The 26,543-nt window shown below is 38.9% G+C and overlaps 2 protein-coding genes across 4 annotated transcripts; one reads left to right on the forward strand and one right to left on the reverse strand.

Annotated features, from left to right (window-relative positions):
• Positions 1-285: 285 nt before the first annotated feature.
• FKBP7 (FKBP prolyl isomerase 7) lies at positions 286-6,461 on the reverse strand. The gene is made up of 4 exons (XM_064515020.1): positions 6,153-6,461; positions 4,403-4,554; positions 1,867-2,000; positions 286-1,157 (listed from the first exon to the last, which is right to left on the reverse strand). The coding sequence occupies exons 1-4, from the start codon at positions 6,368-6,370 to the stop codon at positions 996-998; spliced, it is 666 nt and encodes a 221-aa protein (XP_064371090.1). The 5' UTR covers positions 6,371-6,461; the 3' UTR covers positions 286-995.
• PLEKHA3 (pleckstrin homology domain containing A3) lies at positions 6,453-24,863 on the forward strand. 3 transcript variants are annotated; one of them, XM_064515019.1, is made up of 10 exons: positions 6,457-6,609; positions 6,918-7,062; positions 11,426-11,542; positions 13,064-13,219; positions 14,735-14,871; positions 16,524-16,688; positions 17,833-17,876; positions 18,445-18,560; positions 20,230-20,368; positions 22,243-24,863. In XM_064515019.1, the coding sequence occupies exons 2-9, from the start codon at positions 7,023-7,025 to the stop codon at positions 20,355-20,357; spliced, it is 903 nt and encodes a 300-aa protein (XP_064371089.1). In that variant the 5' UTR covers positions 6,457-6,609; positions 6,918-7,022; the 3' UTR covers positions 20,358-20,368; positions 22,243-24,863. The 3 variants fall into 3 exon arrangements, with proteins under 3 accessions (XP_064371088.1, XP_064371089.1, XP_064371087.1); XM_064515018.1 differs by having other exon boundaries at positions 6,453-6,503; positions 20,230-24,863; XM_064515017.1 differs by having other exon boundaries at positions 6,458-6,609; positions 20,230-24,863.
• Positions 24,864-26,543: the final 1,680 nt, after the last annotated feature.

Genomic DNA, 26,543 nt, shown 5'->3' on the forward strand with positions numbered 1-26,543 from the left:
CTTATTTGTGCTGCCATTTTCAATGTGTACATCTAATTATTACATGTTGAAATAAACACAGCAATCACTTTTCTCACTAGAAATTAAAAGATGTTACCTAAGTGTTTTGATGACACTCATATAAGAAAATCAACTATGCAGATTTACCGTCTGATACTGTAATTGTTCTTCACATTTTTCCAATCTGAGGGAAAACACAATCATGCCCAGATGGCTACTCATGTCTATACAGAGTATCACCCATCATGTTCAATCTCATTCAAATAAAACACAATCTCATAGATGTTGAACTTTGTGCTTTTGAAAGAACTGGCTGATTTTATTATCACTTTTATTAAGGTTAAAGTTTAAAAATTCACTTACAATACTGAGTTTTCATGAACACCAAATTATTCAACTTAGTATTACACCACAGAGGTTATTTTATGTTCCCTTAAAAACCTATTTTTCTCTTTAAATTCTATAGATAGCATTCATTTATTCCAAGACTTTTAATAGTTAAATTTGATGCATAATTCTCCAAAATAGTACATGGTAATTCCTAGAGAAGCAGGCCTAAAAGCCAGCAGAAACCCTACAGAGTTTTAATAAACTTTCCCTCCTGAGATTTTGTTTTCCTGTTTTGTTCTACAGGTGACTTGGAACCGATGAATACTTCTGTCAACAGGTATCGGAACCATTTTTTTGTGCCTGATAGGGCAGAAGTAACTATTTTGATCAGTGATTTACCCAATGAGGAAGGCCACTGAGCAATACTGTAGATTAGGACATGGCAAAAAACTAGCAATAGATCATACTGTTTTCCAATTTTACTTATTTCTGTTTTAAAATTTATCACACGTTTGACTAATAAAGTGTTAAAAACAAGATTTTTACAATCACCTTAATAGATATAAAAAGATGCTGTAAAAACATAAAAAATTCTGTGACAAAGAATTATTTTGCAAATTATTTAAATTCAATGTCCAGAAAAAAGCCAGAAATTTTTTAAGTACTTAGAGTTCATCATGCTGATAGACATTGTACTCTTTTGCTGATATGAAACCATCTCCATCATGGTCATTCTTCTTGAATATATCAGCTAAGATTTCATCATGGACTGAGGGATGACGTTTTTTGCCATCTCTTGCAAATTCTTCCTTCAAATACTGGCTTATCTAAAAGAAAAGAAAAAAACTGAGTTTGCTGTGTGTGTCATAAAAATTAGTGTATAGGTACACTTCTAATCAAGATAACTTTATTTATTCTAAAAAACCCCAACATTTCAAATTCCATAGCAAAACTATGTCAAACCTCCACAAAATGTTAAACAGCCTTTAAATTTTGGGGGTATAACATTCATTAGCAGACATAACAGAAATTTTCAAGAAGTGGCTGCCACTAAAACTTCTGGCACTTTCTGAATTTGTATTGAGCAATAATCTACATCTAAAAAGTACCATGATTTTTCTGGCAATTTAAAGAGTGTCAAAAGCAGAAAGAGTCCAGATTAATCTCTGGCCTGTTTCTCAGGAACACCAAGGACACAAACTGTGTCTAAGAAACTGAGTAAACATTCAGGCATTTTTTTATTGTGCTATTTTGCACTTTTAGGCCAGGAGCACTCAACAGCTACCTTCAAGCACACTTGCAGTATAAACAGGAGCTACTGTGCCTGCTGCGCAGACATGTAAGTTTGTTTCCCAAGTCTGAGACATACCATCGTATTGAAGCAAATGTCAACACTGCACAGTGTAGTCTGTGTAAGCATACAAAAGCTTTACATGATAACTGGAGCAGCAGCAGCTCATGTAAAGGTAACAGCAATTAACATTAACTATATGGTTTATGAATATGATCTATTCCAAATTAGTTATATTGTATTACCTCAAGTTGAGAGAGCTTCTTGTCACTGTCCTTGTCTATTTGATTAAATGCTTCAACACTGCGTGGTCCCTTATTTACTGCATAAAGTTCAATCTCAAAGATCAATGTTGCATTGGGTGGAATCTTGCCCTGTGCTATGAATATTAAAAAAAAAAAAAAGTGTTTAAGAAATCAGACACTGTGGTCAGAGATCACACATATGACACAGGCACACATAAAGTGCCTTACTTTTCTGTTATGAAAGGTTGTATTAATATGCAGATCACTTTGGTAACAGAATGACAATCTAAACCCTAAATTTAAAAATGTTACAAAGATAGAGGGGAGGATTGTTTAGATTCTGGCAAAACAAAAAATGGGATTAGTTGGACACGTCACTTTGTTAAATAAAATACTTTTGAGAGAGATTTGCAAACAATATACTTCCCTGAACCAAAATTAAATTCCTCATATCAAATCAATTTTTTTTTAAATTAAGATATAAACAACTTTGAGAAGGATTTGCGTATCATGAAAAACAAATCATATTTCTGAAGTCCAGACCATTTTACATACTGTCACATGATGGGCCTCACATTGAGAGATTGACCCTAGACATATGCCTTTATTTAATATCTGCAATCTGATTTTGAAAGATTAAAGTAATAAAGTGATGCTCGTATGTATTTTTTGCCTGAGGGGACAAGCAGATAATATCAGGTTTTAGAAGCTTCCTATGAGATTACATCTATGGTAAAAACATTATGCAAAACAGTGTTTTAAATATGCAACCTGTTAGAAAGACGCAACAGAATGCAAGTTATCAGATTCACAAAAAGATGAACTAGTGGATATTTTGTTTGGTCCCAAAAAAGAAACTATGGTAGGCTTCATTATTCTTGTGTCAAAGCATTATTTGGTATCTGATGTAAAAGAAACAGTGCCTATAAACATAGGTCATTGTACCATGCATCTGGCCAAAAAACAAACAAAACAAAACAAAACAAAACCTCTCACAGAATACTGAAAAAGACAGGAACAAACTAACAGGGTGTAAAAATCAAGCCAAAAAAAGCATCTAAAAATCATGCAGTGTACAATTAGAATGTAAACATGCAAGCTGCTTCTATCCTTAGCTAAAGCTAGTGAATATGGCATTGTAACCTCAGAATTTTGACCGAAGTTAATTTTGAACTTGTGCCCATCTTTCAAGCCAAGAACAGGTCAAGAATCTACTTTGTTTATAAACAGAAGGCAAACAAAACTATTACTTGCACTTCTCATCTAAAATATCTGTAATAAAGTGACAGGTTTCAGAGTTCAAAAGATTTTAATCTTACAAGCTTTAAATGTGTAGAAGTTTTAAATATATCTGAATATATGCTATGGTTTATACACTACTTATGAAAGAAAGATACAATAGTAGAATTCAGTGCCAGTAGTTTTTTAAGAATATACATACCAACAAGAAAAGATATGTAAAGACCTAAAAAGCCACATGCATCTTTTCTAATTCAAGATTAGGCAGGCATCTTCCCCAGCATGCAGGAATACGCTGAGACAGAAGACAGGAATGTTGTAGGAAAAAAATACTTTCTCGAAGTCCTACCTAGAACAAATAGTTACAGCTAGTATTAGATTTTAAGAACACTTCTGTTTGGTACCAAGTGTTTTTCCTTATTGTTACAAGACTTCCTTATTAAACATTGTTTATGCTCAGAGGCAAAACTCACTGCTAGTAAGCTTCACTGGCTGCAGTGGAATTGTCTCACAGATGAGACTGGTTCATGGGATTCTGACACAGCACCATTAAGAAGTTAAGACCATACAGCAGGAGTTACCTATTCAGAGAAACTACCATACCCAAGTTAGAGATGAATTTAAAATATCTAAATATTAGAGTGCTGAAACAGTGCGTAAGACTAAGACTAGAACTATCTATTTTATCTATTTATTTTTATATACTGCACATGTAAATATCAGAAATTCAAACCCCATTTCATGCATTGTATTATTGCAATTATTATGTAGTCATGACATTGTCCATTAACTATCCACAACATAAGCAGTCTTTTAAAGAAATGATTCCTAGTTAGACTGATTCAGTGGCATGCAGTGCATTACATTCCATTTTGCTCAGAAAATGCAGGATTTCATTAAAAGGTTAAGCAGGTAGCACTCACATAATAGAAATTAAACATGAATAGAATATAGTATATTAAGAAAAAAACTGCTTGTATGGATGTTAGAAAGAGATCTTCCTTTTGCTGTCAATTTTTGGCATGGTGGCAATACTCAGAGAAACGTGTCAGGTGCCTCATTGTACTGAATTCTGATGCAAACTGCAAGGCCTAGCAGAGGGTCTATGGTAAGGGCTACTCAAACTGCACAGGAATGAGCAGGATTAGATCCCACTGCAGTTGTCACCTTAAGTGCCCTCCAAAAATAATGGCAGGCCAATTCTTACAGTCATTTACAATACTATATGTTCATTTGAAAATGTAACTGAAACAGAGAAAAGACATGAAGTTTAGTATTAAAACTTTTTTTTTTTTACCGTATCCTTGCTGTCCATATGCTAATGATGGAGGAATGGTCACCTTCCGTTTTTCTCCAGGACACATATTCATCATAGCAATATCTAACCCTTTTATGACTTGTCCAACACCCAGAACGAACCATTTTGGGTGACCTTCATTTTGCGTCCGACTATTAAAAAAAATTGTGAGTGGATAACAATGAATTCAGTATTCATATATTTTTTAAGAAAATAACTTTACTGTTAGCAGTCACAGTAAAAGTATGCATTAGACTTAAAACACAAATAGAGTACAATAATATTTGAAGTACTAATGCTATTTTTCTGCTATGTCTATCATTCATTGAGGGTCAAATCTTGAGATATGTAAAGTGCAACCTCCCTTTGAAATCAAAGAAAAAGTAAAAACCTGACTTCTTAAAAAAGGGGGGGGGGGTGGAAGAGGAGAGAAATGTCCAGTCTTTCTGATCATATGCACTCCACGCTAGAAATTTCATAGGTCTGACAGTCACAAGGTGCCGCTGCAGAAAGCCTGGGAGAGGAGGAGGGCTGAGAGCAATTCACTGCTCAGAAGCGAAAATGTCTTCTAGTTCTCACCACATTGTGGTGGGGTGGGATGGGGCACGCAGGCGAGTGTCATGGTGATCTCGCAGTCTTGGCTACAGCACATGGCCACCCACCTCTCTGCACAGTTAAGATGTTCAGTGTTTGACCCAGCTTCTGGTCAAATGAGGTATCCCTGGGGGAGAGCTACAGTGAATTGTGCATGAGCAACACGTAGCTCAAAAGCTGAAGTTACCGTATATGCTATGTATTTTCCTTAGATCCTACAAATGGGAGATGAATCAAGATTGTGTAATAAACTAGGCTACTGTCTATAATATTCATCAAAGTATGGGTAAGGAATGAGACAGATACGCTAAAGAGAGAAAAGACTCTCCCATATAGTTCTGAGCAGGTGAGTCCTGCCTAATAGGACACGCCAACATTAAAAGGGAGGCATCGTAAAAACAAAGCTTTTGCACGAGAGTTTCTGTGCAAAGAAAGATAAGGCAAACTGAAACAGCCCAAAGACGGACGGATGGGGTGATATGAAGAGGCAAAAGCATAAATGCTAACTCTGGGACAAAGAGAAAGGCAGCACAGAGGAAAAGAGAAAGCAGGGAGGTGCAGAAATACCGCAAACCGCTAGTGCAATGTGGCAGCACTGCAGAGTGCTGTCTGTAAAAGTATAAAGTGTATGCTGTACTCAAACTTCTAACAAAAATACTCAGATTTCTTAGGCCAATCTATGTCCTTGCCAGTAGTTTCTCCCCCAAACTGAGATGTGCGTACAGACTTCAGCACAGAGCAAGGGAGGTGTATGTCCTCCTGCTCTAGCCAAGGGGTCTCGGAGACTTCCCAGCGCCTGGGCCGCGCGTGTCACGCAGTGACCTTCCCTCTCGGACACCGCTCTCACGCCAAGCAGCTCAGCACAAGCCGCTTTCCGCACAGGTATCCTACTCATCCCCGCTAAAACCAGAACCGTGGCACTCGGCTTAGGACGCGACAAGCTGGGACGGGGACGCTGTTCGCGTTACTTTAACGCAGGCTGCCGGGCGGGGCGAGGCCTCAGGCGGCGGCGGCGGCCCCGGCACGGCCCGACCCGACCCGGCCGGGCCCCGCGAGGCGGGACACGTGGCGGCGGCCGCGCTCCGTGGGGATCCGGGCCGAGGAGGGCGCCGCTGCCCGGGGAGGCCGGCGGCGCGGCCGGGCCGCCCTCACACACCTGCAGTAGAACCTGGAGCCGTCGCTGGCCAGGTACCCGTCGTAGTGCGCGTTCAGCAGGTCGCCCTTCTTGCTCCGCGGGCCGCACTGCTCGGGGACGTGCAGCACCTCTATCCTCACCTCCTCCGCCGCGGCGGCCCCGCCGCCCTCGCCCCGCGCCGCGGCCGCCAGCAGGCCCAGCGCCTGCGACAGGAGCAGCAGGCCCAGCCCGCGGCCCATGCCGGCGGCGCCCGCTCCCGAGGCGGCTGCGTGGCACTGTCCGCCCGCCCGGCGGAGGCCCGGCCCGGCCCAGGGGCCGAGCCCAGCCCGCGGCGCCGCCCCCGCCCGCCCGGGACAGCCCCGCCGCCTGCGGGTGAGCGGCAGGATGTGGCGCCGCTCGGCGCGTCGCGCTCCCCCCGCGCCGGCCCGCCCGCCGCCAGGCCGCGCCGCGCGCCTCGCCTGACCGAGGATTTACGCAGGCGAGCGGGCCGGGCCGGGGGAACACGCCACTGTCGGGCCCGGGGCGCTGCGCACCGGCGGCGGCCGGGGCAGGCGGCTCCGTGCGGCCTGGCCGGGGGCTCCCCCGCGCGTCCCGGCTGGGCTCCGCCGGCCCCTTCCATCCGGGCAGCGAAGGAGACGTCAGGGTCCATGCGAGCAGCCGCGGGGCGGGGGGGGCGGAGGGCCGGGGGGAGAGAGGCGGCCGCGCCGGGCGGGCGGGCGTCGCCGCCGCCGCGGCCGGGGCCGCCGCGGCGCCCTGAGCTGAGCGGCTCCGCCTCCACGTCCGCAGGGAGCGGCGGCGGGGGAGGGAGATCCGCGCCAGCCCCGACAACTGCTGCTGCCCTTTCCCCCGCGGAGGAGCAGGAGGATGCGGGCCGGAGCCGTGCCCTGAGCGATGGAGGGAGTCCTGTACAAGTGGACCAACTACCTGGCGGGTAGGCGGCCGGGGGGCGCGGGCCGGGGGGCCGCGGCGGGGCGGGGCGGGGGGGCGGGCGCGGGCCGGCGGCTGCCCGTCTCCCCGAGGAGGCGGCCGTTAGTCGGCAGGGGCTTCTCGGCCTCGCCGCCGGCTGGCCGTTTGCAGCCCGGAATTGCTGCTTTTTGGCTCCTAAACTGCGCTTTGCCTTTGGAGCAAAGCCTCCCGCGGTGGCCGAGCGCGGCTGATGGCGCCTGCCCTGCCGCCGCACTGGGGGCCGCCGCGCTGGGGCCGCCCCCGGCTCTCTGCGGGTTAGATCAAGCTTTGGACGCTGAGACAGCAGGAGATAGATACTATGCGATGGCCTTTGCCAGAGACCACCTACTCTTCCGCCTATATCTATATTCACGACACTCTTTGGAGACAGGCCTAGCCTGTTTGTGCCTTCGTGGGCAACCTATGCACTGTGGGTACTGATGCAGCTCAAAGATCCTCAAAACAGACCTGCCGAACTCCCGTGGTTTTCCACAGGGAACAGAGTGGCTAAATACCTTGGAAGAGCTGGATTGAATATTGCCAAGTTAGTCAAGAGCCCTAACAGAACAGAGACCTGAACTGCTGTCTTAAATGTCACATCCGAACATCCAAAGTATTGGATGTTTCCTTCCATCTTTCATTTCCCTAGGAAATAGCTTTTTTTTGTGGCATACAAACTTGCAAGGTATCTTCAGTTGCAGTTAAGGAATCATTCGATATTGCATCTTTAAATCTTCAATGGTGAATGTAAAATTCTCTTAGTATAAAATATGCTCTCCTAGTATACAGTTTGGATGGTAATTTTTTTTTTTAACCTGTGCTCCCATATCCTAACCTGTAAAACATACAAAGAGCTTTAGTTCTGGGTAATTTATTCTGGAAATTCATTTTTAGAAGTGCTGCAGAGAGAAGTGTAGGCAATGCCTGCATTTGCTATCAGAATTCCAGTGTTGTTTGCCTCATGCTCTGTAATAATAGAGGTACCTCCCCCTGGAGATAACAATGGATAGATTGTACTTCCAAGGTGAAACAGATGTCTTTTCTGACACTGTAATAGGACTGATTTTCCCCCGGGAGCAGATCGGTGTTGGATCGTACATCATGCTTAATCAGGCCTCTTGTTTGAGTACTTTGACAATATTCCGTTTGTCCTTTTGTTGTCTTGCACGTTATATGTGCTGTTCTACATGTGTGCAGTCCTGCTTCAGGAAATTCAGATTTCAAATGTGGAGTGATGTGAAACTCAATTCTCAGAACTTGTAAAATGCGGGCCACATTGCAATGATGCCAGTGAAGAAAACATGGAGTGGCATCCTCATGCACAAGGCTGTCCATAGTACCTACTCTTTCCCTTTGGAACAACTAATCAACTCACCTCAGACTAGCTTGTTTTGCTGTATTTGATGTATCGTGTGCAATCTTGCATGTTGCTTGGATTGCCAATCCAGGAACAGAGTTCTAGCCTAGCTCCTGAATGTGGATAATTTAAATGAAGAAGAACTATGCACTTGCTTAATTCACTAACAGTCGTTGGGTTCCATTATTGCATGCACTTGCTGTGAACCAAAATGTACACAGCGTAGTCTCGTATTTATCTGAGCAAATATGTGTCCATGCATGCAGGGCTTCCAGTGAAAGAGAGCAGTTGTACTACAATCACATAGCTGTTTGGTAAGATATTTTTCTCACTTCTCCACATTAAATGTGGAGATACTACTAGAGAAAAATTGTGGGTATAAAAGAAATAATGAATACAAGTTTCTTTTCAAAATAGTTTTGTCACTTCCATTTTGTGGCAGAAAAGTTACTGTAGCAAAGTGTAAAAAGGTCACAGGTAAGGAGTCTTTGTGGTGTAGCTGGTGTTTGCTATAGACTTTAAAGTCTGTTATTTAATAAGTAAATATTTAACAGTGACTATGAATGCTGGATAATAGACTGTCATAGGACTCTGCATAATAGACTCTTACATCAACATGCATCTAACTTTCACTGAAAGTTAGTACTGAGTACCAGCCTCCAGAACCCTTGCTTGGGATATGTAGGCCAGCTGATTCAACAGAATCATCTAATCATGTTAGTCAGGTTTTTAAATGTTGTTAGCGACTTTCTTGTTACTCTACTGTGTATTTTTGTAGCCAGAAATAAGACATACTGCTTGTTTTCACTAACCATAGAAGCCAAGCAGTGAAGGAACTTGCTAATATTGCTGAAGTGTTGCAAAAAAACATTATTTAGCTTCCTGCTTCATTAAAAACAAACCCAAAATACAGCTTGTTTTTCTCACTTGCATAATATGCGTGCATCTGTGAATTTGTAAAAGTATGAGTTTGTTAAATATTTTGTGAAACATAGAACACTTTTTCAAGGGCCCAAGTTCATATAAGAAGAGGTATTTTTGTTTTCATTGTTTTGCTTGCTTCTGTAAGGCACTTGGAGTCTTTTAGTGCCGTTTTGCTTGCTTCTGTAAGGCACTTGGAGTCTTTTAGTGCCTTGCTTCTGTTTTTTCAATGCTAGCATAATGTGAGGCTATCATCTGTGTGTAATATAATAATCATCTGTGCAGGGTCCCTTTTTATCAGCACAAGACTGTTTAGAAAAACATCGACTGTGTCCTCTGCGTGCACTTGCAAGTTAAGAGGAGCACAGAGTCAATGTTTTACAATGCAGTGTAGCAGGAAAAAATAATAGGGCATTTTGGAGCTATGTTTTACAGAACAGGTGCTTCAGTATGGTCATTTCACAGCTGTTTACATACTCTTAGTGTAAATAGTGATGTAGTTATGTAATTTGAAATCTTTTCCTATGGGAGCTGGTATCCCTCAATGTTCATAGCTTGTTTTCATTCAGTTTTTGTATCTGAGCATGGATCTGCTTATTACTTACCCACTCTGCATTTTGAAAGACATAACTGTTTACTGATATAGCTAATAAAAAAAAAGTAGTAGCACATTTTTACTTCCTTATCCTGGAATTGTGGCATGATGCAGTGGGGACTGGTCTTGTACTTCTTGAATTAGTGTTGAAACTTCTAATGAATGACTTAGTGTGAATAGGGAAGCTTTTATCTGATGTTCAGCAGTCTAGTACCTGATTGAGCCCCCTGTGTTCTAGTGCACTAATGCACTGCTGCTGGGTGGCTGCAGCTTGTTCTGTGTGCTGTGGACCATACCGTTATACCACCACACTGGTGAGCTCATGGCCACACAGCTATTGCCATTCCAACCTATAGTCCCAGCAGAAAGTTAGAAAGTTTGGTGTCAGGTTGTAAGATAGAAGGGTGATCTGCTCCTATTGTCTAGCTTACCTAGACTCTAAAGAGCCAGTGTTCTTGTGCTCTACTGGAATGCTTTAGTGTCATGTTATTTTTAGCAACCTGTTAATTCAGACAAAGAGTGATTTAGTAGACATAATGATTTGTATTCAGTAGTGTTAAAAATTAGGGCATCTATTCCACTGAGTGTTGGGTTTTGTGAAACGGTAGTTTTGCCCATAAAATAGCTGTAAAAAAAAAAAAAAAAAAAAAAGTAAATTACTGTCATGGATCCTCTTTATCGGATTAAAGTAGATTAGCATTTGTGTGTGGTATGATGCTGCATGCAGTTCTTCCAGATATTTGTGCATATGCATAATCTGCTATGTTCTGTAGATGTATTGAAGATCATTAAAAAGTTTTGCCAATACAAAGCTGGTGAAAGCGTAAGTACAGGAACTTGTGTATGCTTTCCTCACAAATGGACTCTTATTAGTATAAGCCATGTCTCTGCTAGGTCATAGTAGAAAATACCAGCACAATGCCTGAAATTTAATTGTTGCTGAGCAATGAAGCTGGGCTGCTTTCAGAGAAAATGGCATGTCATTAGTTAAGGGTGAAATACAGAAGCTCTCGCTGAAATACGGTATGCAGAGGAGATGATAACATAGCAGTTACTGACATCAGTCATTTATTTGTATGACTGTATTTATTTTTATGACTTTCTTAAGAAAGTCTACCTGAAAAATATACCTGAATGAGAACGGTTCATCAGAGGTATGTAATTTATCAGCCTTCAAAATAGGATTTTTTGGTGGCTAAACTAAAATTTCATTCTGTTGTAGAATGGAGTATAGTGAAGACTGAAATATTGCTAATCTTGCATTCAAAAAGAGTAAGAGTGAAATATCCATATAATACTAGTTTGGTTATAGAGCAGCTCTGTTTTTCAGAGCACAGATTCTTTCCTTTTGGTGTGACATAGGCATATTGTAATGTTTGCATCTTTTATAAAAGTTTTAACAGCCAGAGAGCTGAATTTGATTTGCAATTTAGCAGTTAGACTAAATTTTCCTTTTCATGTTTTTGATCTTGCTAGGTTGGCAGCCTCGATGGTTTGTTTTAGACAATGGGATATTGTCATACTATGATTCGCAGGATGATGTTTGCAAAGGCAGCAAAGGAAGTATAAAGATGGCTGTTTGTGAAATTAAAGGTAAGAATTAAAGAGGTTTCTGCTAGAGAAAATTGTAATTATCAGGGTAATAGATAAGAACACGTTACAAACCCTTTGCATCACAAATTTTTATATGTACTTTAAATGTATGTACTTTAAAGGTACTTTTATATACCTTTAGTCCAGTGTGATTCCTTCATAGTTCACAGATAATAATGAGTGTGAATTATGACATAGCAACAAAGAAAAATGGTTTTGATACGTAAAGCTCTTTTCTGAGACCTAGAACCCACCATATATTTCTTTACCTTTTTAAAAAGTTGTATGCACATGGCTTATACTTGAAGTTACCTAAGCTAGTTATCTTAGTTTTACCTTTTTTCCTTCTTATGGCCTGAGGTAGGAGACTGAATCATGAACAGTGGTTTTTCAGAAGAGCCACAGTGACCTGAAAGGGGAGATGTCTTTAAGGAAGAGCTGTTCAGTCCTTTTTTTTTTTTTTTTTTTTTTTTTCCTTCTTCCTCTTGAGTCATTTTTGCTTTTGACACTGTTAGCAGCTGCATACATGCATAGGTGATGTAGGTATTAGAGTTAGTAAATGAACTGATGGTGCCAGACTGAATTTAGCCTGTACTTTTAGTGTCTTCTAAGCTGTAGATCAACCTCCTTGGCTAATAGTAAGGCACTACCTAACTCTCCATTGCTTTCAACTCTTGGGCTTTTTCCAGATATCCCCAGAGGACTGCAGTTTTGATGTGGGTACTTGTACATTAAAAAGTGGGACTTATTTCACATGGGCCACTAAATATTTTTCGTGTGGTAACTCCTTTTGGTTACTGTTTCCTTGGTCTAGATTAAACCAGTGATGTAAAAGTGGAAGATATCATGTTTTGGCCGTTCCAGTTGTTCATTCTGCTTGTCATCTTCTTTTTCCTGTCTTCTTATTCTTTTGGTGTATGAAAGATAATAGCTGAACTCTGGATTTGATGCAGTCTCCTGCACCAGTGGCAAGTAGGGAGTGGGTCTGGAGGAACTGTGGTTGATAACTGGAAACTCAGCAGTGTATTCTAGTTAAAGACATAGTACTGAATATCATGGGCCATTAACAAAATCTACTTTAATTCTTGATTTTAGGGCTCTGCGACTTGAATACAGATTTCATCAAAAAGGGACATTCATTCAGTTTTTAGCTTAGTTCTCCATAAATATTTGTCCTTGCAACAAAACTTTTTGGTTTGCCATGGTTAGATCAGGATTAGCATACAACAGCTGTTACAAATTCACAAGCAGTATATTGCTACTGCAGTAAGGGAACCTCACTGTGCTTGAGTCTGTCCGTTGTTTGGAAATTGGTGTTCCTAACTGTTTATTCCTCAGTGTGTTAGGGAGAAGGGTTGAGCTACTTTTTCATTATTTGGCAACAGTACATTGTGATTTATGATATTACTATGTGATTGTAATAAAAATGTTGAAGTACTTTGATCTGCATGTCATAAATAATCCTTACTGGATTGAGGGTTTTTTCCTCAAAATTGTTTTTTTTTTCTCCTCTGTCCTAAGTTCATGCAACAGACAACACAAGAATGGAGCTAATCATCCCAGGGGAACAGCATTTCTATATGAAAGCTGTTAATGCAGCTGAAAGGCAAAGATGGCTGGTAGCTCTGGGGAGTGCAAAAGCCTGTTTGGCAGATACCAGAACAAAAAAAGAAAAAGGTATGTATGTCACCTAGAGCATGCACAATCTAACCACTTCTTCAAATGCTTTTTCAAATAGTGATGGTACTAATCTTGTGATATAAATTCAGTATTACTGTCTTCAAATATAACTCTTAATTATTACCAGTGATCTATTTGGTAAATTCCCTTTTGATGTTTAAATTGTGGCAGTAACCAGTGCAAATCACTGTGTTGTGGTCTGTTTGTGACTTTATTTTGCTAATCGTAGGTTTTATCACTAATATGATTTCTTTATTTCCTTTCCATTTTGGATTTCTGTGCTGCATTCAAATTTGTCTTGCACCTGGTATCATCTGTGTGGTATCCTAGGGATGTTGCTGTGACCATATGAAGCATCAGATCCACAAATGCTATGAATTAATAGAGTTCTGTTGATTTCAAAGAAACCTTTATCCGTTGGTGCCAGTTCACACTCTCTTCCCTGCTTCCACAAATGCCCCAGTTCTGACTGAATCTAACAATCAGATGGATAAGTAGTTTAAACTGAGGCCCGTGGGGTTTGGGTGGCTAGTTCCCTGGGCCATTTTTGAAAGGCTGCAAGTTTCCTAATTATATGCCATTTTTACAGACAGTATAGCAGTGATATTCTAGATCTTTATTCTGCACAAGGCACTGAAGAGCCACTTGTATGTAAAATCAATGATGCTTTGTTGTTGAAATTCTGAATATATTCAGCTCTGTTCTACTTGATGTTAAGGTAGCCAACATTTCAATATCTGGGCATTGTACAAGTTTCCTTTTATTGGGGACAAAAAACTACCCTAGAACATCTCCCTGGATGAAATCACCTCCATTGAAAGAAGGCAGGGAAGACTACATGTGAGCTTAAGAGCTGCCTTACTGGAGCAGACTGAAAGTCTCTTATGAAAGCCAAGAGTAAAGTCTTGAGAGGGAATATAAGAAAAAGGATGTAAATAGAGTGATCTCTCTTGTGTATGCTGAGGTGTGTAACCCTACATACACACCTTTCACTTTTAAAGGTGGATGTAATCTGATCTTTCTAGGTCCTGAGCTCTTCTACCTGAAAAAGTTGAAACTGCAGCAAGTTAGGGTTGTTACAGGAACAGCTGTATACTTTATAGCTGTTATGAAGCCACTGAATTTCTGCTGTTTTGATTCATTATAGTTACTATTGTTTCTCTCCTTAATTTTTCTTGGATGACTTGATGTAACTATTTCCAGACAGTCTGTTGATGTGGGAAATTTCATCTATTAATAGTTTTCTACATTACAGTGCACCTAAGAAAAATTTCAACTTTATGTTTTTTAGTTATATGCCTCTTTCTTTATGGGCATTAAAGTAGCATCAGTTATCATTAAGTTCAAACTGGTGTCTACTTCAAGTCAAGTTCTTAACTCATTGCAGAATCCACTTTTCCTCAAACTAACTGAAAGTCTAAATGAATTTTTAAATGAAAATTTAAATGAGCATATTTTAAAATATGCACATAAATTGTATGCCATAATTGGTATTTCTTTTATTTTTTATAGAAATAAGTGAGACCAATGAATCTCTGAAAACCAAAATGTCCGAACTTCGTCTTTACTGTGATCTTTTAATGCAGCAAGTTCATACGATACAAGAATTTGTTCACCATGATGAGACTCGATCTCCTCCCAGCATTGAGGTATTGAATTTCTAGAATGGCACTGGAGAATAGAATAGTTGAGGTTGGGAGGGACCTCTGGAGATCAAGTGGTCCAACCCCCCTGCTCAAGCAGGGTCACCTAGAACAGGTTGCCCAGGGCCAAGTCCTGTCAGGTTTTGAATATCTGCAAGGATGGAGACTCCACAACCTCTCCTAGCAGCCCATTCCAATGTTCAACCACTCTCAAAATGAAAAAGTATTTTCTTATCTTCACATGGAATTTCCTGTGTTCAGTTTGTGCCCATTGCCTCTTGTTCTGTCACTGGGTACCACCAAGAAGGGTCTGGCTCCACCGTCTTTACACCCTCCTATCAGATATTTATAAACATTGATAAGATCCCTGCTGAGCCTTTTCTGTTCCAGGCTGAAGAGCGGCAGCTCTCTCAGTTGTTTCTTGTGTGAGAGGTGCTCCGGTCCCTTAATCATCTTAGTAGCTCTTTGCTGGACTCGCTCCAGTAGCTCCATATGTCTCTTGTACTGCGGAGTCCAGCACTGGACCCAGCACTCCAGATGTGGCCTTGCCAGTGCTAGGTGGAGGGCAAAGGATCAGCTCCCTTGACCTGCTGGCAATACTCTGCCTAATGCAGCTCATGATACTGTTGACCTTTTTGTGGTCATGAGCACCTTATTTCATCCTAAGTTTCAGTTGACATCTTATCCTTCTTTTCCTCTCCCTGGTGTTGGGAGATTTAATCTGAGCTCAATTTTTGAATGCTTTACAGTTGACTTGTGTGTAAGAGATTATATATGCATAAAGCACCTGGATGATTTAACTGTAATTGTTAATTTGTATTAGGAAACAATTGTGTTTTGAGTTATTTGATTAAAAGACCAGAAGAGATTCCATGTTAGTTGTGCAGTAATTTGTCCTGTCTCTAAGATCTTTGTTATAGGCACAGTAGTTGAAAAGTCTATTTCAATGAGTAGTTGAAACCTATTGTTTGTTCACCCTTTACTTCCCTGTGCATGCTCTTTACTTCCTTGTGTAGGAAGGTCTTTCATTTTTTTAGCAATGAAAGCTACCACTACAGGTATTGGAAACTCGCAATGTAAATATGACCCCCTGAATACACACAACAAGTAATATTCTAGTATTTCTGCTTTTGAATGAAATTTAGTGCTGGAAATTCGGAAGTGGCCTCCTACACACCCTTGAGCAGTATGGGGACAAGGAAAGTAGAGCAGTGTTGTAACTTTGTAGTCACAGCACAGCTAAATGTTGTCATCTTACAGAAAGTTGCAGTTGACCCATAGACTGCTTGGGCTGAAGCTAATAAAGCTGCGTATGTGTTCTGCTGCAATTCATTTATTTCATGGAATGATCTTCTGATACCTGTAGGGATTTAGTCATTCTAAGAGAAAAGCTTCTTGTATTTGCAATAAAAACATTCTAGCATTATTCGCTGATACCTTAAAGAAATTCAGATGCCAAAAGGAAATTAGAGTGTTGTCACATCTGTTTATTGAAACTGATCTCATTGAAAAAATGTACATTTGATTAAATAAAATGGGAAATGGAAGTTATCACTAGGTCTTTCTAGTAAGGAGGGAAATTAATGTTTTGGGGGTTTTTTGTATTTGCATCTTTTCATTTTTTTCTTGCTGATGATTGTGCTTTCATTTGTTTTCAGAACATGAATGAAGCCTCTTCCTTGCTTAGTGCCACGTGTAATACGTTTATCTCAACACTTGAGGAATGTGTGAAGATTGCTAATGCGAAGTTTAAGCCAGAAATGTTTCAGCTGCCTCACCCTGATCCCTTAGTTTCTCCTGTGTCACCATCACCTGTCCAAATGGTTTAGACATTTTAAAATACTATTTTTTTTAAGAGTCATATTGTTGGTTAGATGGGGGTGAAGAGTGGTAGAAGACTATGTTATTGCTATATGCTGTGGTGTCAACAGATGAAACCTCCTCTCTATTAAGATCAGTACCAGTTCTAAATATAAGTCAATACTATTCTGTTCTCAGTCTTTGTTTACCAGCCACCATGTAATCAGATTAATATGTCATACATAGGAAGACATTTCTGATTGTATTCAGGTATCTCATAAATGAACAGAATCTAATCTTTCCTCAGTTCAACTGTTTGTTTTTTATAGTGCTAACTGTACATTAACCTTGCCTCTTGTTTGAACAGACAACTGCCTCGTACATTAGAGCACTTCAGCAAGATAGCATATTTTTCAATGTATATTATTCAGAAATGTTTGTGTTAATCTAACATGCCCTATTTAACAAAAAGGCAAATCATGGTAAAGAGAGTACTTTCATAACTCTGCACTACTAATTATTTTCCTTAGGAAGACAGGCGATTATCTTATCGTATGTGGAATCATCTTAAACGTTCTTTTGATCCTATATATAAAGATTCCAAGATCAGCTGTATTTTAGGATTTTGTGGGATTCCATTTCTTTGTACTTGGATCTCTTGTCTCTTTGTCTTCCATCCAATGAATTAACTTTTAAAGCTTATCATTAATAATTTTAGTCAGTTACTTTCTTTGATATGCATAGAGATTTGTCAGTGGTATCAAAAGAACAGCAAAGAATCAAGAGGCAGAATTTTAGCTTTTTTGTGTAATGGGGAATTGAAGCTGGCATTTGTTGGGGAAAAAATGTCTTTATGTTTCTGCAGATCACTGCAATTAAAAATGGATATATGAGTAATTTTGGAGCAAGAGAGAAAGAATTCTGTAGAAACCAGATAATATTTTAGGAAGTAGACTGTATTCTTGTGCTGGTGCTTTAAAACTTTTAGTGTTGATGGCAATCCATCCATTTTCATATAGCTACATAAGATATTTAGCCAAGAACTATTGCTTCTAATTAAAGATATCACCCTCCTTTGTAGAAGCAGTAAATAGAGTATCCATCAGTGTCCTTATGCATATTATTCCTGGAAGTTGCTTATGACTTTTTTCTTTTTTTTTTTTCTAGATGAAGCGTTCCATTAGCCACCCTGGCACTTGCTATTCAGAGAGGTAACTTCCTGTTTCATTAAGCTTTTTTTCAGATTCCTCCAAATACCTCCCTGAATCTGCCAGCATTAAAATCAAAATGTGAGAGAAATTATTCACTTGGGAAAAAACCTTAAATAAATAAATAAGCTGATCTAATTTTGGTTGCTTGGAGATTTAGAAACTAAGGTGAGGATTATTGGTTTCAGTGGCACATAATGGAGCTGCTGTCTCTAATACTCACTCTGTAAATATTTCTTCATGCTAGAAACTTTCTGAAAATGACTCATTCTGCTGAGTTCATAAAGTTATGTGTAGAGCCAAAACATTAAGTTTATATTTGGTTTGGTCTTTCAGATTCTTGAATGATTTTCTTTTGCATGCAAAATTACATTCATACCTCAATTTTCAGTCTTTAAAATTGGGAAAATTAATAATGTTTTGTTGACCCTGCCATTTTTAACTTAGCACAGTGAAAAAATATAATTTATATTAACAATATAATATAAACACCAAAATAATTTAAGTATATTGAGTTGGGGTATGTGTTGTTATAGATTTTTCTTAATAATACATTTCATTTCATTTGTAGGAATAGTCACTCTATAAAAGAACCAATTTCATCTCCTTACCAATTATCACAGCGACGCAGAAGAACATACTCAGATACAGAATCTTACAATGATACTCCCCTTGAAGATTCTCAGAGTAAGTTTGGCGGAGGGATGGTTTTCTTTTGTATTTTTCTGTAGAATTTATTCCCATATTTACAGTAGGTGTTTTAATGCTGATATCAGTATGAAGAAAATACTTACTGCAAGTTTTGTTAGCTCTAGTTACACAAAGATTTGTTGTAGGTTTACTATATTACAAATCAAAGCAGTTGTGTGGTTCACTATGTGGCTGACTATTGCTGGCTTTCATTTATGTTGACAAGAATCTTACACCTGGAGTAGCTGCACTGAAATCAGTGGGACTTCTTGTAAGCTAAAATTCTATTTCAGGTAAAACAGTCTTGAAACATAACCAGAACAGGGACATTTGTACTAATATAATCTTACATGAGCTGATACTCTGCCAAGTGGTGTGGAATACTATTATTTGCTATCTGTTTGTTATCACAAAACAAATTCTCCTTTTGTGACCCTTGTGACTTGCGGGGAGGGAGGGCTGTTAATTTCCACACAGTGTATTGCTGAAAGCTTATTTCAGTGGTTGCTCGCTGTTTGTAGAGAACAGCTGAAATTGAAATAACTGTAGAGAACTGTTCTAAAATAACACAGTCTTGCTAAGAATAAATCAAAGCAACCTCTGAAAACTAAGAAGTGATGTCATGATCAGAACATTAGTCCCTCCTCATTAAATGGGCCTGCTGAGTTAGTAACCAGTTCTGTGTTTTTTCCTCTTGAATCTTACTGTGATTTGACTCCATCCTCAATCCTCTCAGGGAGACTTTAACTTGACTAGTTCTTTTTGACTAGTTCTGGTTTAATCTTGCTTCCTTCTGGAGTGCCTAGTGCCTTACTTGAGTTGAAAAAGCCTGAGGTCTGTGCATTGCTGAAAGCCCACATGAGCCCCAAGAGGTATTAATGCTTTACACTCTGTATCATGAAGCAAGTATTGCCACGTCCACACCATTTCTTTGGTTTTTTGGTCCTTGCCTGTTGCAAGACAACCACTGCTTTCACCTCCCCCACCAGCTTATGGTCTGCCAGCATGTATCCCAAGCTAGTAAATATAGTTTAGACCCCATTCTGTGTCTCATCACTGATGTAAGTGCTCATCAGTCTAGCTTCTTAGTAACACAAGGCTTTGCTTGCTGTGGTCTGGATTTTCTTCTGTGGTCAGATACCCAGTCTGACTCTTTCCAGGACTACTAAGAAGAGTCTCAGTTTTGTGGGTTTATGCTAGTACCTGTTTCTTTTTTTTTTTTTTGGGGGGGGGGCGGGGGGGGGAAGGGGAGAATCCTTTCTAGTCTTTAGCTCAGTTCCTCTGTTCACCGTTTTCTTTTTCTGTGATAGAAGCTCCTTGTGCTACCTTCCAATTGTCTTCGTTCTTTCTCTTCCCTACCAAATAGTCTAGCAATACCCAACTTGCAGTAAGTCATCCATTTCATTTGGATCATAGAAAATGTTGTAGTTTGTCTGCACCCCACAGATTACTGTCCTTAATAATATAAAAATCATTGTAAGAGAAAGTTGTTTGACTTGCACTAGCTGAACATTCTTCATTCATCATCCTCTGCCATGATATTGATTAGAATATTTCAAGAAGTCCAGAGTAATTACACCTTCTGATTCCTTATGTATAGGAAATATTTAGCAAATTGGATGAATTGGTTGAGGTGAAACTTAAATACTTATTGGTATCTTCATAGGATCTGCTCACTGTTCTAGAAGTGCTGTCAATGGAGATTTGGTATCATCAACCATTCCTGAAGAAAATAGATCAGTGTCTAAGGAAGGATGTGAACTGGAAGAGACTCTTCCATCCTTTTCTTCCTGAAGAAACCGAAAGTATTGAATTTTCTATAAATAATGCTATGCAAAGGCTGCTGTAATTATACTGTTATAGGAAGTAGTCATTTCCCTTTTTAGAAGGACTTCTCTGCACTTTATAGAATAACATAAAAACTATCTTTGAAGTGTATTTTATCTTTATATAGTTTATTTGCAAGAGTATTTTCCTAATATTTCACAGTTTGAATGTGCATTTTTTGGAACAAATAATGGTTTAACAGATAAGCATCTACATTTGTAAATGTAGCTCTTTTTAAAACGTGTGAAGGTCTGATTGATACATTAGTAAACCTGTAAATTATAAACTTCAGCAAAAGGGTTTCAAGTTTTTGGAGAAAATGTAACTTGTGCCATGGGCCTATTGGTCATTTGTACAGACTCTAGAGCCTGGTCATGCAGTCCTCCTGGAGCTGTGATACCCCTGCAGTGGCTTTTTTGCCTGTGTAAGGGCTGTGGGATTAGGTATTAATGGGTTTACTTTAGCAGCTTGATGGTAATTAACATTGCCTTCTTTAAAAACACAGGGATATACATAATCTGGTCCTTTGTCTTTAGCCAATGAAAGTAGAAATATTTAGTGTATTTTTCTAAACAAATGTATAAAAATAACTTAATATAAAGCATTTGTACCAAACATTGGATATTTAACAATTTTTATTTATTTATTCTTTTTTGCATCAAAAATTTCTACCTACTTTCACTTCTAAAGATCTACTAAAGGCTTCAAAATGTGCATAAATTGTTTCTGAGGCATGTAGCATCACAGATAGCTAATGCAGCACTGCTAACATTTATTCTGCTGATTAAGATATCTTTTTAACAAAGTATTATAGAAGCAAGAGCTGAAATATTAGACCATTAAGCTGCTGGTGTAATGAATATTTGTATCTATACATATTTTATTTATGACATATTTATACAAAAAAGGGGTTTCTGTTTTGCGACTTCTTTGTATCACTTCAGGACGGTGTATACCAGGAGATGGATTCTAATCTCAGTTATATCAGTATAAATTTGCATTAACTATAAGTGAGATCAGATTCTGCCTCTCTAAATAATTGATGAATAATACAGTATAACAGTGCCTGCTAGCACCTGGCTCCATAAGGTTGCTAGTGTTGCATTGCAAGCTTTTGGGTTTTTTTGGTATTCATTTAGGGATAAACTTGGTCTATAAAGTCTTAGCTGTAGAGCACTTTAAACAAATGGTTTACTGTTTTTGATTTACACAAGTGTTAAATAAATGTACAGGGTTTTTTTGCACTTGAGCACATACCAAAATCTGTTTTTATAATCAAATCTTTAATTTGGTTCAATGAGTCTTCCTTTGGTATATATGAATAATTCGGTGTTTTTGAAGCAGGCTGGAAAAGACAGATTCCGTATGAATTTCTGGAATGTTGATTTATCTGAATCAAAAAATGTCCAAATGTTGACAGAAACATATGAGCTGTTGCCCATCTAGAGTACCAGTTACAAACCATTAAGTCTGGAACAAATGAAATGGAATAGCTCGTATGAGTAAAGTTATTTGTGGATACAAGTTCAGAGCTGTCATTTGTGCTCAGTTTTGTCAGTTTTCATGTAACTAACATTTGCATATGTGTATCAGCCACACACATGCTTGTACAGTTTTTCTGAATGTTTGCTTTAATGTATTCTGTATCACACTTCTTTAGTCTTATGGCAATTGTAAAAAGTATTAAAAAAAGACATGTTCAGTGAAGTAAACTTCGTATAGCAATGTGAGTATTGTCCTGAATCATATACAGTGTCTTAGATCTGCTTGCTGAAATGTCACTGAGGTTTCTGCCAGCTTGTAAAGTGTTTAATACGTATCACATTAATGGATGTTTATTTCTGTTTTTCAGCTGTTACGGAAAAAGTAATTTGGACTCCACACTGTGCAGAAAAAAAAAAAATCCGTGAGACTATCTGTGCATGTAACCTTAAATCATCATTGGAAATACTGCCACAGATAGGATTATTTAAACTTAAGTTGTAATACTCTAGATTTAACAGTTGCATGTTACTGTATCAGTACTGTTTGGGCTTCTCCATGTCACTAAAGCCGGAATGATGTCTCAGTATGTATGCAACATGTTCCCACTAAAGTTAAATAGGCATTTTTATGTAACTGTGCCAAACTCTATTGGCAAAATCCTAAAATGTGTTTAAATGAGATCAGTGGAGATGATATACCTTCATACTTTAAGCATCTGAATCTAAGAAGTCACTTATAAAAATGATACTTAGCTGGCTGAATCACAGTGATCAGTGTATAGTAAGACTTTAAAAAATCTGGATTCTGACTATTATGTTTTCATTCTTTGCAGATTTAGAGTTTAGGGGTGAGCTAATCAGTAATGCATAATATTATCATTACTCCTGGTGGAGAATGGGAGCGGAATCTCAGCAAAGGATGTGCAATTAGTACTTCTAATTTTGATCTCCCTTGCTTTTTAAGAGACAATCTGAAACCAAATTCAATTTTTCTCATAGTGTTTATCACATAACACGTATAAGCATACTAAATATATTTAGGCAAAAAGTGCTAATTGCTTGTTACTGAGTATTTTCTCTAAAGTCTTTAGTATCAGAAATTAATGGTAGACAATTAGAAATGGAACATGCTTAAATGGCATACCAGCTTTTATTATAAAGGATTACTGACCAGACACTTGTCAAAGCTGATTTGGGAATGCATGAGTACTTAGATTACCACATTCAGAAAGCCTTTAAACTTTGCAAATTAATGTTTGTATTTCTTTCTACTTTGTGTATGTGGTAAGATAGTCAATCAGCTTGATTTATTTATTATATTTTTTTCAGGAAGAACAATGTTTCGGATATGAAAACTTCAGATAGTGTTTGTGCATAAAAATTTTGCATTTAATTTAGTTAAAGGCTGAAATCATAACTATTTATGTTAAGTTTATTTTCACAAACTATAACCTTTAATTTTATTTGTCATCTCATCATCAAGTTAAGTATGATAGTGTAGCTGTTGTTCCTGCTGATCTAAGTTAATAACTTCTGACAGGTGTATAATACCCAAATGAAGGAAACTTTTGTGTCTGAAATCTAACAATATTTTTTCAGCTATTCCTCATTATTCTGCTTTAAAAGAGTTGATGTAAAATCTGCCTGTCGTTGACGTTCCTTTACAGACTGCTTCCAGTTTTACATCCGGATCTAGAAGAGAACAGAACTGCTTAAAAGGGGGTTTATGTAGAATTGGATGCCCACATCCAAAATTGCCATCCTGCAACTCTGCTGTTTAACACTGAAAACCAAAGGCCCACATATGTTTTTGTTTCAGCGACAGTTACTGTGTACATAGAATTGCCACTGTCTTGGTCAGACTCAGCAACTTAGCAGATGACTTAGTGAAACTGGTAGAGATTCAGAAGTAGGCATTCCTCTGTTATAAAGCAGAGGAACCAGTTCTTTACTATTTTGCAAAGATGATTGTCTAACACACTAACATGATCAACCTTACTGGAAAATAGAGTAATTGGTCCCCCCCCCCCACTTTAAAACATGCCAAAAGAAACCTTTTACTTCTCCTCTTTCTGCTGTGTACAGTAGTGATTAGAAGGTGCCCTTTGGACATTTAAAATACTTTACTAGGCATTTTAATAGTTGTTAAGTCCAGGTGAACTGTCCAGAATGTTGTTCAGCAAGTGAATGCCATAACAAAGTAATCATACACTTTCCCTGCTTTGCAGACTGGTGCCATCTTTTTCTTCAGGGTAGCATGCTACCATTTTGGTTGTTTATGCACCCACAGGGACATGTATAGCCATATCCTGACTGTTCTAACTGTGGAGAATAGGTCAGCAATGAGAGCACAGCCTCATCCTACAGATGTGTTTTAAAAGAGATGACTGAGCTCATTCAGAGGTGTGTTTTTTTTTGTTTTTTTTTTTTTTTTTTTTTTGGAAAGAAAACGGTAAACACGTGTTTCCAAGAGTGTGGATTGCAAATGTTAAAGGTAATTTCTTTCAGTTAAGACAGAGCAATGGCACTTGAGTGTTGCCTCCTCTATGTGTTTCCTTTCCCTGTGCTCCAGATTCTCCTGTGCTGAATAGTGTGGTTGGCTATTTGTGTATCTTTGTTTTCTCTGTGCACCTTGTAGGTGTCTTGAGCATTTTGCATAAAGTTTGGATAACATTTGCAGAAGCAAGTAGTTATGGCTTTACTAGCTCTGACTTACACTCTTCTGTGCACTTTTTGTGAAGTTATTATTTTTCTGGCATCCTTTCTGTTTTGTACCACTGCTGCTATTACTATGGCATTTCCCTTTTCCAGTATGAGAAGACTATGATTTATTTTTGACTGTGTCATACTATGTTTTTTTTTTTTAATAGACATCAGCTACTCTGATATTTTTTTAAATCCAAGCTCTAACCTGATTTGAGAATGTTATGGTCTTTAAAAAGAAAACAAAACGTAGAGGAGATTTAGTTTAAATAAATATTTTATCAGAGATGTGTTGTTTTGTGTTCTGTTCTGCTTGGAGGCCTTTGAAAGGCAAGACAGAAGGAAAAAAAAGCTTTTTTTTTTTTTTTTTTTGGTTACCGCCCCCCCCCCCCGGGGCCTCTTGAAAGGAAAAGTTGTTGGAGAAACTGGAGATGATGGTGGAAATTGAAATGCAAAGTTAAGACTAGGGTTTCTTGTCCCCTAGCAATAAAATGAATTTCTAAGTGTTATTATGACTATCCACCATGACAGTTATTTTTCTCAGGCTGCCAGACATAAAATGTTAGTAGAAAATGTATATCTCTATAGTACAATTTTACATATCAGTTCACTAAGCTGTGCCAAGCCCCCCCCCCCCCCCCCTCCCCCCCCCAAAATGCATCAGGGACCAGAAGCATGATGGCCAAATGCCTTCACACACTTCTGTGGTAGGATTTTTCTTTTTTTTTTTTTTAAACTCAGTCCTTTAGTGCAATCTTTAAACATAGCCCGTGTCAGCTTGTGCCATTAGGAATCCCTGCATTCTACCTAAATATAATAAGCAAATCATCTGAACTCTTTATTGCCCATTTCATGTGTAAGACAGGAGTCTTAATACTCCTGTTTTGGGATAAGTAAGTTTTACAAAACTGAAGAATACTGAAACTTTATGTTGTGACTTTATCAGTGTCTCTGTAAATTATTTTTCACTTAGCAGTCTTGTGGAAAAAACACTGGCTCAGCAAGTTGGCACATAAAGTTGTGTTAATAGATGTTAATAGGCTGTGCCTCAGCAAAGACTGTAAATACTTTCAATCCTATTTTTTTAGGCATGTAACTGACTCATCTACTTAAAGTTAGGTGTGCTTGTTGAAGTAAGTACTGTGCAGAGTTGGGTACAGACAGAAGACACTTTCTTACACTGCCACACCAGTATGCTTTCTACTTGACCGGGTAAATATGTCTAGACTTACTTACTTAATGAAGGCCAGTGAAGGATGAATTTCCACTATCAGCAGTGGAGTAGAGTCCCTGCTTAAATCTGCAAATATTGTCTGCCAGTGTCATTTTCTGCTGGGGCTACTGACTAGTGCATTGTTAGATTGTTAGTGGTAATTTTATTGTGTACCTTTGTGTGCAAATTGGTTAAACAAACCTGTTTACCTGTGTATCTTTGTGCCTTGCATTGATTTTTTTTTTTTCCTTTTTCTTTTTTTTTTTAAGTACCCTTAGTGGAATGCAGTGTACTAAGCTAATATATCCTATTGAGAAGCAAGATCTTTCTTCCCAGAGTAGGGTTGCTTTGTTCCTACAAACGTTATCAGCTGACAGGAGCGGTAGAGAGCTGATGGGGCATGGGCCCTTACCCACAGGAGGAGAGAACTTTTAGCTACAAGCAACAGATGAGTTGCTACTGCCAGAAGAGAAGGCAATAGCAAAGCTTTTTTTTTAAACCACTTTCAGCAGAGACTTGCTATAAAAAGAAGCGATTAATATTTTCTTGATATAAGGCTGACTGATAGATCTGGCAATTCACTCAACAGAGAAATAGTAAGAAGAGTATAATAGTTAGGCATGTGCTAGACTTTATCCTTTACCAGTGATACTGTAAGAACCTTGGTGTCAACTTTGTGCAGTTGGAGGCCACGTACACTTAACCTGTAAAGAAAACTTCTTTTAGATCTCTGTGCTGACTGCCTGCTGGCTC

This window comes from Dromaius novaehollandiae, chromosome 7, assembly GCF_036370855.1.
Source record: "Dromaius novaehollandiae isolate bDroNov1 chromosome 7, bDroNov1.hap1, whole genome shotgun sequence".
NCBI lineage: Eukaryota > Metazoa > Chordata > Aves > Casuariiformes > Dromaiidae > Dromaius > Dromaius novaehollandiae.

What these genes read in the sequence shown, in the direction of transcription:
- PLEKHA3 (XM_064515018.1), top strand. Translation starts at nt 7,023, where the DNA reads ATGGAGGGAGTCCTGTACAAGTGGACCAACTACCTGGCGG. An exon ending in GTGGACCAACTACCTGGCGG is followed by an intron (nt 7,063 to 11,425) that starts GTAGGCGGCCGG and finishes TGATCTTGCTAG; the next exon opens with GTTGGCAGCCTCGATGGTTT. An exon ending in TCCCCTTGAAGATTCTCAGA is followed by an intron (nt 18,561 to 20,229) that starts GTAAGTTTGGCG and finishes GTATCTTCATAG; the next exon opens with GATCTGCTCACTGTTCTAGA.
- FKBP7 (XM_064515020.1), bottom strand. Translation starts at nt 6,370, where the DNA reads ATGGGCCGCGGGCTGGGCCTGCTGCTCCTGTCGCAGGCGCTGGGCCTG. An exon ending in GGCTCCAGGTTCTACTGCAG is followed by an intron (nt 4,555 to 6,152) that starts GTGTGTGAGGGC and finishes TTTTTTTAATAG; the next exon opens with TCGGACGCAAAATGAAGGTC. An exon ending in AGAAGCTCTCTCAACTTGAG is followed by an intron (nt 1,158 to 1,866) that starts GTAATACAATAT and finishes CTTTTCTTTTAG; the next exon opens with ATAAGCCAGTATTTGAAGGA.